Here is a 17013-nt window from a genome sequence, read left to right as displayed (position 1 = left end):
AGGCAATCTCTGTCTTCTGAAAGCTGATTTTAGAAAGCAGCTAAATGTATGTGGAATTGAGTCTGGTGACTAAGGCCAGGCAGGGATCTGGTTGAGAAATGTCCCCTTGCGTTCAAAACAAGGTGTAATTATAGAGCCCAAGCCTGTCTGTCCTGCAGTCCAGGAGGCCAGCAGATCAAAGCTCCCCGGGCTTATCTCTGTCCCGGACCTGACTCTCATCCTGTCTTGTGCTGGCCACTCAGAATTCTAAGGTCACCTCTGACCCACCGGAGTCCCCTTCCCACACCCCAAGCCATTAACCCTCAGAGGTCTGCTTTTCACAGAGTCCCCTGGGGACGGTCCCTGCCAGAACTGACAGTAGGGAGTTAAAATGTTGTTGTCAAGCAGAGGGAATTCGAATACTCATTCTACTCAATAATCTTTCTACTCAAGATGACTCAAATTATTTTTATTTTTATTTATTAGGTTTTTTTAAAAAAATAATTTATTTATTTGATGTATAGGAGTACACCGTAGCTGTCAGACCCACCAGAAGAGGGCATCAGATCCCATTACAGATGGTTGTGAGCCACCATGCAGTTGCTGGGATTTGAACTCAGGACCATTGGAAGAGCAGTCAGTGCTCTTAACCATTGTGTCATCTCTCCAGCCCCATTTTTATTTTTAAAGTTATGTTTGTTGTGTACGTTCGTGCGTGCATGTGTGTGTGTGTGTGTGTGTGTGTGTGTATTGAGTGCCCTGAGACACACACCCATCGAGGTCAGAGGGCAGCTTGCAGGAGGTGGTCTCGGCTGCCCATTATGTGAGCTCTGGAGAGCTAATATAGGTCTTCAAGCCCAGCTGCTGCTTCTCTTACCTACTGAGCCCTTGGGTTTTGCTTTGTTTTTTAAAATTTATTTTTATTAAGATATTTTTTGAGGGGCTGGAGAGACGGTTCAGCGGTTGCTCTTGCAGAGGTCCTGAGTTCAATTCCCAGCACCCACACGGTGGCTCACAACCATCTGTAATGGGATCTGACGCCCTCTTCTGGTGTGTCTGAGGATAGCGACAGTGTACTATATATATATATGAGTAAATATATCAAGAAATCTAAGAAATCTTTAAAATGTGGCCTGGAGTGATAGCTTAGTGGTTAAGGCAAAAGTTCCTTCCTTAGGGACACAAGCTCTGTTCCCAGCCCCCACACTGGGCAGCTCCCACGCCTCTGCCACTCCAGCTCTAGGATCCACAGCCTTTGGATCCCCGTTCATGTACACACAGCACACAGAGACACACAAACATATTACATAATTCAAAATAGTCTGGCAGGTGCTAGCACACACCTTAAATCCCAGCACTCAGGAGGCAGAGGGAGGTAGATTTCTGTAGGCTCAAGGTCAGCCTGGTCTACACAATGAGCTCCAGGCTAGTCAGTAAGACCAGAGTCTAAATAAATAAGTAAATAAATGCACAATGGCACACACCTGTCATCCCCATACTTGGAAGACAGAAGAAGGAGGATCAGGAGTTCAGTTACATAGTGAAACAGGATAGCCTGTGCTACATGATGTCCTGTCTAAAAAAAGAAACCAAAATAATAATGAAAATAAAAACACAAGAGAAAGGTCAGGATCTGGCTGACACCAAACACAGCAAGTTACTTTGTGTCCTCCTGACTCAGTTTCCCCACCTGTAAAGTGGTGACCGTCTCTGGCCCAGCTGTTCCTTGACTCCTGTGAGCCCCAGGTAAAATAAGAAATGCTCTGTGAAATCAAACCCTGGTCAAGATATGTGTGCAGTGGGGCGGGGCAGGGCGGGGCAGGGGGCCCTGAAGAAGGGCACCCAAGGAGAGAGAGCGTCAGCTGTAGGCACCTCTCCTCCGCCAGGGTACCAACTCCATGTGGTTCTGCAGGTCTTATAGGTGACAGGCTCAGGGCTGCCTTCAGTGACCCACACCTTCCAACACACCAGGCTGGGCTGTGTCTTCCTGACTCCCTTCCTGATCTGCTTTGGAGACCTCTTAACCCAACCACTCATGTTACATCTCTCACACCAATACTTTTTTTAAAAGATTTATTTATTTTGACTGGCGGTGGTGACGCATGCCTTTAATCCCAGCACTTGGGAGGCAGAGGCAGGCAGGTTTCTGAGTTCAAGGCCAGCCTGGTCTACAGAGTGAGTTCTAGGACAGCCAGGGCTACACAGAGAAACCCTGTCTCGGAAAAAAAAAAAAAACACCAAAAAAAAATATTTATTTATATTAATGTGTATGAGTATACTGTTGCTGTGGTCAGACACTCCAGCACTCCAGAAGAGGGAGTCAGATCCTATTACAGATGGTTGTGAGTCACCATGTGGTTGCTGGGAATTGAACTCAGGACCTTCGTAAGAGCAGTCAGTGCTCCTAACCACTGAGCCATCTCTACTGCCCCCCCACCCCACCCCCACACACACCAAGGCTCCAAACCTTTAAAAGTGTGTTTCTCAAGGAAAGCCTGTAATCCTACACTAGGAAGGCAGAGGCAGGCAGATCTCTGGGAATTAATTCAAGGCTAGCCTGGTCTTCTATATAGCAAGTTCTAGGTGGGCCAGGGAAGCTGGGAAAACGGCTCACAAAGGGCATACACTGCCACACACTGGAAGGAGATTTGTCTTCAAGACCTCGTCACACTTGAACCGTGGCATGTCCCACCCACATGCAATAAATAAATGTAAACATTTGAAATGAGCATATCCCAGGCAGAGTACGGTGTGCCATGCTGACAATTCTCGCACTCTCGAGTCCCAGGCTAGCCTACAAAGGAAGGCCCTGTCTGGGGAAAGAGGGAGGGCATGACAGTCTGGAGCCCGTCTGGCCTTTTGCTCTCCAGTGCCGGCACCACTGACATCTCAGGGAAATGCGAGCGAGGTGGAAGTGGTGTCTGGATTGCTGGGCTCCGATCTTCCCTTCAAAGGCTGAGTCCGTGGGGCTGGAACATTGCGTCCTCAGAGGTGCGCCCTGGTGGCCTCTGGGCCCCGGAAGGTGGGGAGAAGCTGAGCGGAGATTAGCTGGGGAGGAAGGGAGGCTGGGAGCTGCGAGTCACCAGAGAGAGAGGGGCGGTAGCCGCGACAGACAGGCACACAGACACAGACGCGCCATGCCACTGCAGGAGGAGACCCTTCGGGAAGTGTGGGCCTCAGACAGGTGGGAGCCTCCACCCCGCGCCCCACCTGAACCCCAAGCCCTAGGTTCTGGGCCGCAGTGGGGAGGGGGAGAGTGAACCGTAAGAGGGGAGACAGCCTGGTTCCTTTGTCCCCTCAGCGGCCCTGAAGAGGAGTGGCTGAGCCCCGAGCCCCCGCTGCGCCCCAAACAGGTGTGTCACCCAGTTTGGGGATTGGAAAGGTGGTGCGAAGATGTTCTGGGGTGCACAGGAAGGTGGTCTGCCCTGGAAGGCGCCAGAACCCTGCACCTCTTAGCTTGAAGAGTTTAGAAGAAGAAAGGGGGCTTAGGATGTGGGGTACGCAGAAGGACTTCGGGGGGCTTTGGGTCTTGGATGTGACCACCATGCACGGATAGGACATCCACCCGGAGCAGGGGCTACAACACCCCTTGGGATAATCCGAGGCTATTTCTGGTGGCTCCGAGAGATTAAAGGGGGATGGGAGCCCTAGAGTCCCCTCCTCTCCCCATGACCCCTATTCCACAGCGACCCGCCCAGGGACAGAAGTTGAGGAAAAAGAAACCCGAGACCCCCGAGTCCCCGGAATCCAAACCTGGCCGCAAAGCTGGGGGTGAGTCTTGGGGGGCGCGCGTGGGAAGGTGCGGGTGCAGGAGGCTGAAGTGGGGACCTCCAGGCCAGGGCCCTACTGAGCCCGAGGTCTGGCCCCAGCTGGGCGCAGGAAGCCTGGGGAGCCGCCCGCAGACCCCGCTGAGCCGCACCCTGCGCAGACAGTCTACGCCAAGTTTCTTCGGGACCCCGAGGCCAAGAAGCGGGACCCCCGAGAAACCTTCCTGGTTGCCCGCGCCCCAGACGCGGGAGGCGGTGAGTGACTGGGAGGAAGGGACGGACAGACGGTGCCAGCTGGACCAGGGAAGCAGGTACCACCCCCCCAGCACCCAGCCCGCGGGGGGGGGGCGGAGGAAACCTGCTTCCCCCGCCCCGCTGCAATATAGGGAAACTGAGGCAGCAGGCGTCCACCCTTGAACAACAGCTAGTAGTCATAAGTACCTCAGATGTGTCAGAAGCCGCACAAGGGCAAGTGGGACCGGTGGGAAGGCAGATTGGGATACACAGGTAGACAGAAGACAGACAGGTCAGGAGGGCAACAGGGAGTCTGAGCAGGGTGCCTCCCGCCACAGCCAGCTGCAGGAAGATGCTGGGAGCCCCGTAGCACCCTGCAGGGCCTAAACCTCTAGAGCCTGTTTTATCGGAGAATTTCTTTCCACAGAGGAGGATTCGGAGGATGATGATGATGACGACGATGATGATGATGATGATGAAGAGGAGAAGAAAGAGGGGAAAAAAGAGAAAAGCTCTCTGCCCCCCAAGAAAGCACCCAAGGAGAGAGAGAAGAAAGCCAAGGCTCTGGGCGCAAGAGGTGAGTGCAGGGAGCACCCAGGAGCCCAGGAGCCATGAACAGGCAGAGAGTGCTCTGGGGGGGGGGGCAAGACCCCATCACCTCCGACTTTGTGAGGAGGCTACACCTCCCCCCTCTCCACACACCGGCGGTCCCTAAGGAGATCAGTTCTCAGGGCTGCTGCAAACCACAGAAGCACCGCGCCACGCAGGAGGACTCTGGATACACACACACACACACACACACACACACACACACACACACACACATATATGTATATGTGTATGTATATGTACTCTGTATGTATGTATGTATATGTACTCTATGTGTATATGTATGTATATGTACTCTGTATGTATGTATGTATGTATATGTACTCTGTATGTATGTATGTATATGTACTCTATGTATATATGTATATGTACTCTGTATGTATATATGTATATGTACTCTGTATGTATATATATGCATGTATATGTACTCTGTATGTATGTATATGTAAAGGCTCGCGCTACCACTTCCTGGCTAGTGTTATTTATTTATTTTAAGATTTATTTATTTATTTATTTTATGTATACGAGTACACTGTAGCTATACAGATGGTTGTGAGCCTTCATGTGTTTGCTGGGAATTGAATTTAGGACTGCTGGTCACTCTGGTGAACCCGCTCTAGCCCAAAGATTTATTTATTATTATATGTAAGTACACTGTAGCTGTTTTCAAACACACCAGAAGAGGGTGTCAGATCTCGTTATGGATGGCTGTGAGCCACCATGTGGTTGCTGGAATTTGAACTCAGGACCTTCGGAAGAGCAGTCAGTGCTCTTAACCACTGAGCCAGCTCTCCAGCCCATAATTTTTATAAAGTAGATAAAAGTAAAAAGAAATCTATGTCTAAAGACTCTGATGGCAGCTGGGCAGTGGTGGTACACGCCTTTAATCCCAGCACTTGGGAAGCAGAGGCAGGTGGATTTCTGAGTTCGAGGCCAGCTTAGTCTACAGAGTGAGTTCCAGGACAGCCAGGGCTACACAGAGAAACCCTGTCTCAGGGGAAAAAAAAGAAAAGAAAGAAAGAAAGAAAGAGAAGAGAAGAAAAGAAAAGAACAAAGAAACTGATGGTGCCAGGCCTGGGCGCCTGCCCAGGAAGGTCGGATTAGAAATGTGTGTGATGCTGGAACCGGGTCTCTGTGGAGGGGCAGAGGCTGGGGGGCTGGGAAGGGTCCCTCAGGAGACCCTGAAGGAGGCTCCAGCAAAGGCCTAGAGTTGTTCCTCCATTCATTCCGTCCCTGTCCCTGCCTCTTAAGCTGGTTCCTATCCAGATCATTTTTCAGACTTAGACAAAAAGTTAACACAAGACCCGCAGACCCTCGTCTGGTTTTTGATGCCCTAGGGACTTGAAGCTGGCTAAGGGGATTAGAAGGGGTGGCCCCAAAAGGTTCCTTCCTTGCCTGACACCCCCCCTCCCCGCAAATCCTCCATTCCTAGGGGACGCAGGAAGCCCTGGTGCCCCTCGGAAACCGCCCGGAACCAAGAAGAAGGAGGCAGGGGAGGGAACCAAGCTGAGAAAGGCAAAGAAAAAAGGTAAAACGGGACACGGGGAGGGGGCGGGAGGGACACTGGGTGTGGCGCAAGGGTGACCCCTCGTCTCCTCTCTGCAGGGTCTGGGGAGACTGACAAGGACCCCGCGGGGAGTCCCGCGGCCGTGAGGAAGAAGATTCCAGCTGCCATGTTCCTGGTTGCGGAAGGCGGAGCAGCTGAGAAGGGCGTGAAGAAGAAAGGTGGGGTGGCTCAAGGGTGCTGGGGCCGCGGACCCTGTGTGTGTGCAGCGCCCCGTGACGGTGTGGGTGAGCTAGACCACACGCGGCAGGCTCCTCGATACCCCTGATCCGCCAGGCTCTGACAAAAGAGGATTATGGGTATTGGAAAAACCTGGCCAGCTGGGGTGAGGGGTCTACAGCCTTTCCCCCTCCATGCTCAGGCCCCCCTAAAGGCTCAGAGGAGGAGAAGAAGGACGAAGAGGAAGAAGAGGAGGAGGAGGATGCACCCGCAATCAAGAACAGCAAGCAGAAGGGCAGAGCGAAGGGGAAAGGCAAACAGGTTGTGACCCGAGGGGCGCGGGGGACGGAGGAGACAGGGAACCCACGGGCGTCGGCTGTCCAGCCTCCTCTCTGCAATACAACCATCTTAGAGCTCCCGCTTAGAGGGCACCTGGACTAGAGAGGCTGAGCAGGCGGCAGCAGGGCGGGGTTTTTTGGAGGGGGGAGGGGCACAGATAAGGCCTTGCAAAGTAGCCCAGGCTACCCCGGAACTCTGATACTAGGATTACAGGTGTGAGTCTTAGGATTCCGGGCTTCCTCGAGGCACACCTTACACACCGCTGGGAACACCCCTTGGAGGGGCTGAAGGGTGGCTAGCTGGACCAGTTTTAAAATGTGCCACTGTGCTAGTCTGAGGTCACCCTCAGGGCCCCGTAGCTGTCGCCTCCCAGTCCTGGTTGGTTCCGTGTGCACACAGACCTAGCCCATGGGATGTGCAGACAGCAGGATCCGGTGTTCAGAGCTAACCACAACTACACCCTGAGGTTGAGGCAAGCCAAGAAGAAAAGGAAGGAGGGGGGAGGGAAGGAGGGAGGGAGGGAGGGAGAGAGAGAGAGAGAGAGAGAGAGAGAGAGAAGGAAGAGCAAACAAGAAAGCCTGGCAGGGCTGGTGTACCCTTTAATCCCAACACTCAAAGGCAGAGCCAGTGAATCTCTGTGAGTGCTAGGCCAGCCTGGTCTACAGAGTGAGTTCTAGGATAGCCATAGCTACACAGAGAAACCCTGTCTCAAAACCAACCAACCAAGCCACATACATGCATACATACATACATACGTACATACATGCATACCCACAGGGCTGGAGATGGCTCAGGGGTTAAAAGCATTGGTTGCACTTACAAAGGAACCAGATTTGATTCCCAGCACCACCCACAGGGCTCTTCACAACCTTGGGAACTCCAGTCCCAGCGGCCCTCATGCCCTCTACTGAAGTAATTCTAAAGGCGCCAGGCACACACGAGCCACACAGCCATGCGCTTGGGCAGGACAGTCACACACAGAGAGATACATCTTTAAATAAAATAGTCACTTAATCTGCAGCTGCTAAAGGCTCCAGAATATTCCCCGGAGTACAGAGTCTATCCCAGTTGGACAGTCTTTCACGGTCCAGACATGGTGCTAAGTGCTTTGAGGGACAACGAAAGTACAGGCGCTTGAGTCCGCAGTTAACCCAGAGGCCTGGCCTGGCCGAGACTGTCGGCCTCTAACCAGAAAGCAACATGCGGGGCAGTGGTGGCACAGGCCTTTAATCTCAGCACTTGGGAGGCAGAGGCAGGCAGATTTCTGAGTTCAAGGCCAGCCTGGTCTACAGAGTGAGTTCCAGGACAGCCAGGGCTACACAGAGAAACCCTGTCTTGGGAAAACAAAACAAAAAAACAAAACAAAACAAAAAACCAAGAAAGCAACTCAGAGCCAGCCCCAGTCCGAGCTTGCCGGGTTCATAGTTTGTGGAACAGAGTCAGGTCTTCAGGGATGGTTTTCCATTACCATACATCCCCGTGGCTGCTGGTCACAGGACTTTACCCCAGGTGGAGGCAGCCCTTGGAGCAGCAGGCTTTTGAAATTCACAGGTGTTAGAAATGTTTGAGTAAGTCTTCCCAGCCCACATTCCACACATAATCTGGTGTTTCCCAAGTTTCTTCTGGAACAGGCTGGAGTCCACTCAAGATGGCCATTTGCCCCTTGGCAATGGGCCCCAGGCTCTGCTCTACCTCACACTCACACCGTGGCCGCCCTCAGCAAAGGGCTGTTATCCTAGATAACTCCCGAAGCCTCGGGTGCCAAAGCCTCAGCCTGATCGGTCCATCAGTCCCCTGAGGGACTTGAGTCCCAGTTCCCCTCCTGTGACAAACAGGGCAGGGGGTGAAAGGGCACCAGGGCTCACCCGGCCTCCTCTGTAACCAGCGGCGTTACTAGGAAATTCTCCAAGAGTAAAGGGAGCGGACAGGTTCATGAATCAGCTACAGCTACATCTTGCCGAGTAACAAACAGCCCCCCACGCTTCAGAGTCCTCGGGGGACGAGCTTTCTCCTGCTTAGTTTCTGAGGATCATAAATCTAGGCACAGTGTCACAGAACTGTGAGGACTCAGGCAAGGAACGGACGGACGGACAGTTTCTACAGTAGTTATGTCATTGATTAGAGACCTCTCTTCTGCTGCATATAGATTGATCCTGTGTGCACGGCACAACCCCAGTTCCTATACAATAGGGACGGCTACCCACCCCACCTCCACCTTGGGTTAAGGGGAATGAAGAAAGTTGTTGTTTAGAGAGCTAGGCATGGTGGTACAAACTTCTACTCCAAGTGCTGGGAAGCTAAGGAGGATTTCAGTGAGGCTAGCCTGGGCTACAGACTTTGAGGCCCTTATAGTGAAACCCTATCTCAAATAAACTAAATAGGGGCTGGAGAGATGGCCCAGTGGTTAGAGTACTGGCTGCTCTGGCAGAGGACCTGGGTTCAGTTCCCGGCACCCAAGTGGTCACTCACAACACATAACTGCAGTTCCAGGGATTCCTGTCCCCTCTTCTGCCTTCCAAGGGCACCAGGCACACATGTGGTGCACAGACAGACATGTGGACAAAACACTCTCATATATTACAAAAACAAAAACAAAAGACAAAAAACCATCCCCAGCACAATGGGGCCGGTCGTGGTAGGCTGTGTTATCCCAGCACTTGGGAGGCAAAGGGAGGAGCATCAAGAGTTTGAGGCTAGCCTGGGCTACATGAGACTCTAAATGAAAATGAAAACAAGAACGTTGTATCCAGCCGACAGACCTTTGGTGGTAGAACCTGGGCTCAACCTGGGACTGTTTGTACTCAAGCTAAACAGTTATAACATAATGCATATTATACATCGCAGAATTCCAGAGCCTTCTATCATGGGGCTGGTCTGCTGGGGCTGTGGCGGAACCAGGCGCCTCAGCTCCCAGGCCTGGTTGCTAGACCTAGTTCTTTTCTTCCTCCAGAAAGTGGTAAGTGGTGGCCTGTCCTGCCTCGGGTGCAAAGACGGGACCTTTGGAGTGGGGTGCCCTGGCTCATGCACCATCTGCCCACGCAGAAGGAGGAGAGAGCCCCATCTCCCCCTGTGGAAGTGGGTGAACCCCGGGAGTTTGTGCTGCAGCCAGCACCCCAGGGCCGGGCAGTCCGCTGCCGGTTGACCCGGGACAAGAAGGGCATGGACCGCGGCATGTACCCATCCTACTTCCTGCACCTGGACTCGGAGAAGAAGGTCCGGAGAAAGGGGGCGGGGCGTGTCTAGGGCTGGGGGCGGTGCCTAGCGCTGAGATGGAATGTCTGTCTAGAGCTGGGGGCAGTGTCTAAGGCTGGGGGTGGTGTCTAGGGTTGGGGGTGTCTAGGGTTTGGGTGTCTATGGCCTCTCAGGTCCCCCAGTTACATCTGCCTCACTGTCACCCCTCTGTCCCCTTCTCTTCAGGTGTTCCTCCTGGCCGGCAGGAAACGCAAGCGGAGTAAGACGGCCAACTATCTCATCTCCAGCGACCCCACCAACCTGTCCAGGGGAGGGGAGAATTTCATCGGGAAGCTGAGGTGCAGGGGCGCTCCTGTCCCTATAGGGCTGGCAGAGTGCCCCCACCACGTGGGGTGCTCTAGAGACATCTCCCAGCCTAGGACGTTTCACACTCTGACATGCATAGATCTCTTGGGAACCTTGTCTAGATGTTGTTTTTTTGAGGGGGGGGTGTTGGTAGCATGCCAACACCTCCCCTAGGGGATAGGGACATGACCAAGGCTCTCATAGAGAAGGACTCTAGCTGCATGCAGGCAAAGCCAGGCCTGTGGTCCTAGTCCCCGAGAGCTAACACCACATAGAATCTTCTCTAGGGAGGTTATACTACAGGGCGTGGCAGTGTGCGCCTACAATCCCAGCTGCTGGGAAGTATCAGGAGTTCAAGGTCATCCTTGGCTGTATAAGGAACTTGAGGTCAGCCTGGGCTACATTAGACCCTGTCAGAGAGGGAGAGGGTGGGGGGAAAGAGAGAGAGATTGGATTGTTTTTTGGAATATTTGCTGAACTGCGTTTAGACCCAGTACCACATAAATCAGGTGTCAAGGAACATGTCTGTAAACCAGCACTTGGGAGGCAGAGACAGGGGGTCCACAGTTCAAGGCCATCCGTGGCTCTACCGTAAACTCAAGCTTATCGGGAACTCCTGAGAGCCTGCCTCACACCCTGAATCCCAGCACTGCAGACAGAGGCAGGCAGAGTGATGAGTTCAAGGTCAGCCTGGTCTATCCAGTAAACAAGCAAAAGCAATACTTAGTGGATGGACAACAAAGGGAGGACTCATGTGTCACCAGGGTGACTTCCCATACGGCCGCCCAGCTACTCTGAGGACTTGCTTCCATATTTAACAAAAGGCATGTAGGGGCCTCCCGGAGCCTCAGACACTTTCTCAACCTCTAAACCCTTTCCAAATAGTAGCCAAATATTGTATGTTCTTACGAACCAAACCAGATGGGGTCTGTTGCTGTTCTGATTTGCAGGTGGGAAACCTGAGGGCCAGCACGATGGCAAAGGGGGTGAGGGGCTTGCCACCAAACCTGATGACAGGACTTCAGTCCCAGGGACCCACATGACAGAGGAAGAGAACTGAGTCCTCAGAGTTGTCCACTGACTTCTGCTGTGTGGATGAACACACACACACATAGACACACACACAGACACACATACAGATATACATACACACACACAGAGACACACATACAGATACAGATATACACACAGACACACACAGACACACACAGACACACGTAGACACACACACAGACACACATACAGATACACACACACACACATACACTCAATAGGTCAACTTAAAGAATAATCAATGCCAAGTAGGACACCTGAGGCTTTCCTGTCTCCTAGGGCCACCCAGATGGAGCTGACATTTGAATGATTTGTTTTATCTTATTAGGCTGGGTGTGGCGTGTGCAGGTGCAGGCATGCTGGGATGTTCCTGCGGAGGCCAGAGGACGACTGTGTGGGGTCAGCTCTCTCCACCTTTGTGTGGATCCCAGGGATTGAACCCGGGTCCTCAGGCTTGTGTTCAACACTACCACCTTGCCAGGCTTACTTTTTTTTTTTTTTTTTTGACAGATCTCATGTAGCCCAGGCTGGTTTGTACCTCACTACACGCTGGGCACTGACCTTGGATTCCTGATCTTCTGCCTCCCTCTGCCAAAGGCAGCTGTTTCTGCCACATCTGGCACCGCTTTTCCTGCTGCTGGGGATTGAATTCAGGGCCTGAGGCAGACAAAGACGCTTAGCTGGGTGCCACTGAGCACCTCAGCCAGCCCCTCAAAACAACAGTGATAAATAATAATCACCATCTTAAAAGCCCTCCTTCCCTTTAGGGGAAGCCTGGATCAGGGCACGTGACTCCCTCACTTGACACACCCTCTCTCTTGCTCTTGAACTGGAAGGCTGTGGGGTGGGGGTGGGGGTGGGGGGTGGGGGGTGGGAGGTACCCCCCTCGCCTTAGCCCACTTCTTTTTCCATCCTCAGGTCTAACCTCCTGGGGAACCGCTTCACGGTCTTTGACAGCGGGCAGAACCCACAGCGAGGGGGAGGTGGTGACGTGGGAAGCCTGCGCCAGGAGCTGGCAGCTGTGGTCTACGTGAGAAGCCACTGCCCCCCCACAGCCCCCCACCCCCGCCATGCCAGGCCTTCCTCAGGTGGGATGCGGCCTGATCTCCCTCTCTTTGTTTCAGGAAACCAATGTTTTGGGCTTCCGAGGACCCCGCCGTATGACTGTCATCATCCCCGGAATGAACTCGGACAACGAAAGAGTCCCTATCCGGCCCCGAAATGTGAGCCTTTACCATTACACACACACACACACACACACACAGACGCATACACGCATACACGCACACGCATATACACATGCACACATGCACACACATGCATGCTCGCACACACACACATGCACATGCACTCGCGCGCACGCGCGCGCACACACACACACACACACACACGCGTGCGCACACACACACACACACACACACACACACACACACGCACACACGCACACATGCGCGCGCGCGGGCGCGCCCCCCCCCCCCACGCACAACTGTTCACCCACTCAAAGTCAGGGCCAGGGATCCGGCTTGGCCAAGGGCTCTCCTGGGGACACTTGTCACAGATTCCTCTGGCCACTTGTGGAATGAGTTCAGGTTCTCTGTGCTTGAGTTCATGCCGGGCCTGGTGGCACACTCGCAGAGCTTGGAAGGTGGAGACAGGAGGATCGGTAATCAAGGGCCATCTGTAGCTATATAATGAGAGAGTTTTAGGCCAGCCTGAGCTAACACTGCCTCAATGAAATAGAGCCGAAAGGTGGCTCCGCAGTTAAGCTCTTTCCCAGGGCTTGAGGTTTCTTTCCCCTGGGGGCCTCAGGACTGAGCCTCACTATGTAGACCAGGCTAGCCTTGGGCTCACAGAGCTCTGCCTGCCTCTGCCTCCAGCACACTGGGTGCACCGCCATGAAGCCATACGATCCCTCTGGAAACTGGAGTACCAATAGAGGGGTGTAGACTGGGGACAGCGCTCGTGACAAATGAGGAGATATTAAATATTAGGGAAGGGAGGGGGAGAGGAGGAGGGCTGAGGGACATGGCCGCCATCATGCGGATTTCCGTCTCAGGCCTCATCAGTGTCTGGGATCAAGGTTTAGGGAAATGGCGGTCCTAGTGGAGAGCCTGTGCAAGGAGCCTGAGGCAGAGGTACCGTGGGTTGAGGGCTCAGTAGGGTGACCATCCTTGGTGGCTAAAGGTCACAAGGGCTGAGGTGATTCCTAGGGGTGGAAGGTGCCCCGTTAACTGGCCTTTGCTCCGAGAGAAATGAGAAGTCACAGCGGGGTTTGGATCCACGGAATGACACTCAGGGATTTCGGAGACCGATGACTGGCTTGTCCCATGCCACTAGGTGACTGGTGTCCCTTGACTCCTTTCTGGTGAAAAGTAATAGCTCTGTCTGCTTCTAAGCACCCTCCCTGCTGGAGGCTGTCCTGGGTGGACAGGCCGCCCCGGGAGGCCAAGCTGGCCAGGAAGCTGGGCCCTACAGGTTCCCTGGGCTCAAGCTCAGTCAGTGAGAGCCGACACCTAATGGTGCCGCGGTGGTGGGTTAGAGCAACGGGCTGGGCTCACCCGCTTCCCCGGCAGGCAGGAGGAGACAGGTGCTGTTCTGTTCCAGTACCACAAACCCCAGGCTTCGTGGTTCAAGCCTGTGACGCCAGCACTCAGGAGGAAGAGGCAGGAAGATCAGAAGTTTAAGGTTATCCCTCAGCTGGGGCTGGAGAGGTGGCTCAGCGGTTAAGAGCGCTGCTGACTGCCCTTCCTAAGCTCCTGAGTTCAAATCCCAGCCACCACGTGGTGGCTCACAACCATCTGTGATGGGATCTGACGCCCTCTTCTGGTGTCTGAAGACAGTGATGTACTCACATATAACCAAAAAAAAGTTAGCCTCAGCTACACAGGGAGTTTAGGGAAAGCCTGGGCTACATAGGACCCTGACACACACACACACACACACACCCCGGCCCTTCTAACCACCCTTTCTTTGTTACCTCTCCTGGGGTGCCCCAGTCCAACGACGGGCTGCTAGTGCGCTGGCAGAACAAGACGCTGGAGAGCCTCATTGAACTCCACAACAAACCGCCCATCTGGAACGAAGACAGCGGCTCCTACACCCTCAACTTCCAGGGCCGGGTCACCCAGGCCTCCGTCAAGAACTTCCAGATTGTGCACGCTGACGACCGTGAGTGTCTGAGCGACACCAGATCTTTCCCCACTCCTCACCCTCCCCTTCTCTCCCTCCATCCCTCCCAGGACCCTTGGGACATTCCCAATGGCATCTTGATGAAGGGGGGCGGGTAAGTCACTAGAATCTGGAAGCCACCCTGAGTTCAACCCCTCTGATGGAGTAGGTGGAGGGGCCCAAGGCCACACTGAGGAAAAGAGAGAGTCAGAACTTATCAAGATAATTGTCTTGATATTGACTTGGCTGTTCTGAAACTCTATGAGGACCAAGCTGGCCTGGAACTCACAGAGATCTCCTTCCCTCTGTTTGTCTTCTGCTTGTCCAGAGCAGGGAGTCAAGCCATGACCATTATGCTAAACTAGAAGATCCTCTTTTTTTAAAAAAAGATGTATTTATTTATTATTATATGTGAGTACACTGTAGCTGTCTTCAGACACACCAGAAGAGGGCATCAGATCTCATTATAGATGGTTGTGAGCCACCATGTGGTTGCTGGGATTTGAACTCAGGACCTCTGGAAGAGCAGTCAGTGCTCTTAACCACTGAGCCATCTCTCCAGCTCCCTCTTTTTTGTTTGTTTTGTCTTTTTGTTTTTGTTTGTTTTTTTCTCCGGACAGGGTTTCCCTGTATAGTTGTCCTGGAACTCACTCTATAGACCAGGCTGGCCTTGAACTCAGAAATCTGCCTACTTCTTCCTCCCAAGTGCTGGGATTACAGGCACATACCACTACTGCCCGGCCTCTTTTTTTTAAACATGTATTTATTTTTATGCATGCGAGTACACTGTAGCTGTCTTCAGACACACCAGAAGAGGGCATCAGATCCCATTACAGATGGTTGTAAGCACACCATGTGGTTGTGCTGGGAATTGAACTCAGTACCTCTGGAGGAGCAGTCAGTGCTCCTAACCACTGAGCCTGTTGGTTTGGGAGGAAGCACATGCCCCCTTGCATGTCTGTGTGTGTGTGTGGTGTGGGTCACGGACAACCCGCAGGAGTTAGCTTGCTCTTTCCCTCTGAGCTCTGAAAACCACACATTCAGACCACATTCAGACCACTGGGCTTGGCGACAAGCACCAAGAGACCAGAGTGTGGACCTCGCATTTCTAAATGTCTAGTATGGTTTTTTTTAAGGATTTATTATTTGTGTGTGTGTGTGTGTGTGCGTGCGTGCGCGTGCACGCGTGCGCACCTGCATAAGTTACATACACTTTGTGTGGCCCAATGTCCACAGAGGTGTCAGATCCCCTGGAACTGGAGTTGCTGGCAGTTGCATGGGTGCTGGGAACCAAACCTGAGTCCCCCAAAAGAGCAGTCAGTGCTCCTAACCGCTGAGCCTTCTCTCCAGCCCTCTGCCTCTTCTCACAGACTGCCTGTGAAGATAGAAGTGTTCCTCTCAGAAGCTTGGGCGAGAGGTCTCACCAGGGGTACCACACAAAGGGTTCTGGGTTAGAGGGCTTAGCCAGTACCTCCTGTCTCCCTACCTTGGGCCTGATCTCCAGGCCAGTTCCTGTAGGAGCTTTGTCTGCCACCAGACCAGAGCTGGGGTGGAGGGCTTTTTTGTTTGTTTCCGAAACAGGGTTTCTCTGTGTAGCTGTCCTGGAACTCACTCTGATCAGGCTGGCCTCGAACTCAGCCTGCCTCTGCCTCCGAGGTGCTAGGATTAAAGGCGGGCACCACTACTGCCCGGCATGCTGAGGGTTTTTTAGCAAAAGGATTAGGAGTTCAAGGCTAGCCTTGGCTACAAGAAGAGACAGAGAAGGGGGGGGGGTGACTGCAACTGATAACCCTGATCAGAACAGGAGAGGCCAGAGTCCAGCGCAACTGGCTAAGAGAGGAACACCTGGGGTTAGAGAGGGTCTGAACTAGGGTCAAAGGTTAGGCTTGCAGACTCCCAGGGCAGGCCAGAGGAAGGAGGGCAAAAGACAACTGAAAGGTCGTGAGGGAAGGGAAGGGTTCTGGTTTGGGCAAGTTTGACAGGGTCCCTCCCCTACTGCTAGATTATAGGTTTACTGTAGCCCCGGGCAGCTGATAAGGTAGGGCCCCTGCCCTGCGGTCTTGGTGTGACAGACCCTGTACAGGCAGGGCTGACTGGATGACACAACCTAGGAGGTGGCCGGAGGCGGCATGGGGGCTATGACTCCACATCAAGGAACTAGATGTCGCTTTGTTGAGGGGTTGCCTGCTGAGCTGGGGTTCAAGGTCACCCCACGGTCTGTGTTCATAGCCGACTACATAGTGCTGCAGTTCGGCCGCGTGGCTGAGGACGCCTTCACCCTGGACTACCGGTACCCGCTGTGCGCCCTGCAGGCCTTCGCCATCGCCCTCTCCAGCTTTGACGGGAAGCTGGCCTGCGAGTGACCCCACAGCCCCTCAGTGCTGGGAAAGCATTCGGTTGGGGGTGGCAGGGTCCCTCCCCCACAGATCCCATGGAAGGGCTCGCCCCTCTCGGGGATCTCCGTGCACCCCCCCAGCCTGGCACGGGCCGAGGAGGAGGGGATGGAGATGAACATCTGGTCGCCCAAAAATACTTGCCTCTCCCCCTCCTCCCCAGTCACTTCCTGTCCATGAGCCCACGAGTCAGATGTTCGAGGCCTCTCCA

General features: G+C 53.5%; 1 protein-coding gene across 1 annotated transcript; it reads left to right on the top strand.

Annotated features, from left to right (window-relative positions):
* Positions 1-3116: 3116 nt before the first annotated feature.
* Positions 3117-16772, top strand: Tulp1 (TUB like protein 1). The gene is made up of 15 exons (XM_052164040.1): positions 3117-3163; positions 3281-3332; positions 3666-3750; positions 3849-4001; positions 4408-4557; positions 6022-6117; positions 6195-6314; positions 6515-6633; positions 8888-8893; positions 9694-9864; positions 10069-10181; positions 12160-12271; positions 12366-12464; positions 14238-14409; positions 16639-16772. Exons 1-15 carry the CDS (start codon positions 3117-3119, stop codon positions 16770-16772), a joined length of 1629 nt encoding a protein of 542 aa, XP_052020000.1.
* The last annotated feature ends 241 nt before the right edge of the window (positions 16773-17013 follow it).

This window comes from Apodemus sylvaticus, chromosome 19, assembly GCF_947179515.1.
Source record: "Apodemus sylvaticus chromosome 19, mApoSyl1.1, whole genome shotgun sequence".
NCBI lineage: Eukaryota > Metazoa > Chordata > Mammalia > Rodentia > Muridae > Apodemus > Apodemus sylvaticus.
The sequence above is the reverse complement of the archived record's forward strand: the minus strand, read 5'-3'. Positions and strand labels throughout refer to the sequence as shown.

Bases quoted from the DNA above. Each gene is read 5' to 3' on its own strand.
- Tulp1 (XM_052164040.1), top strand. From the start codon at position 3,117: ATGCCACTGCAGGAGGAGACCCTTCGGGAAGTGTGGGCCTCAGACAG. The intron at 6,118-6,194 runs GTAAAACGGGAC...TCCTCTCTGCAG, and splicing joins GAGAAAGGCAAAGAAAAAAG to GGTCTGGGGAGACTGACAAG. The intron at 6,315-6,514 runs GTGGGGTGGCTC...CTCCATGCTCAG, and splicing joins GAAGGGCGTGAAGAAGAAAG to GCCCCCCTAAAGGCTCAGAG.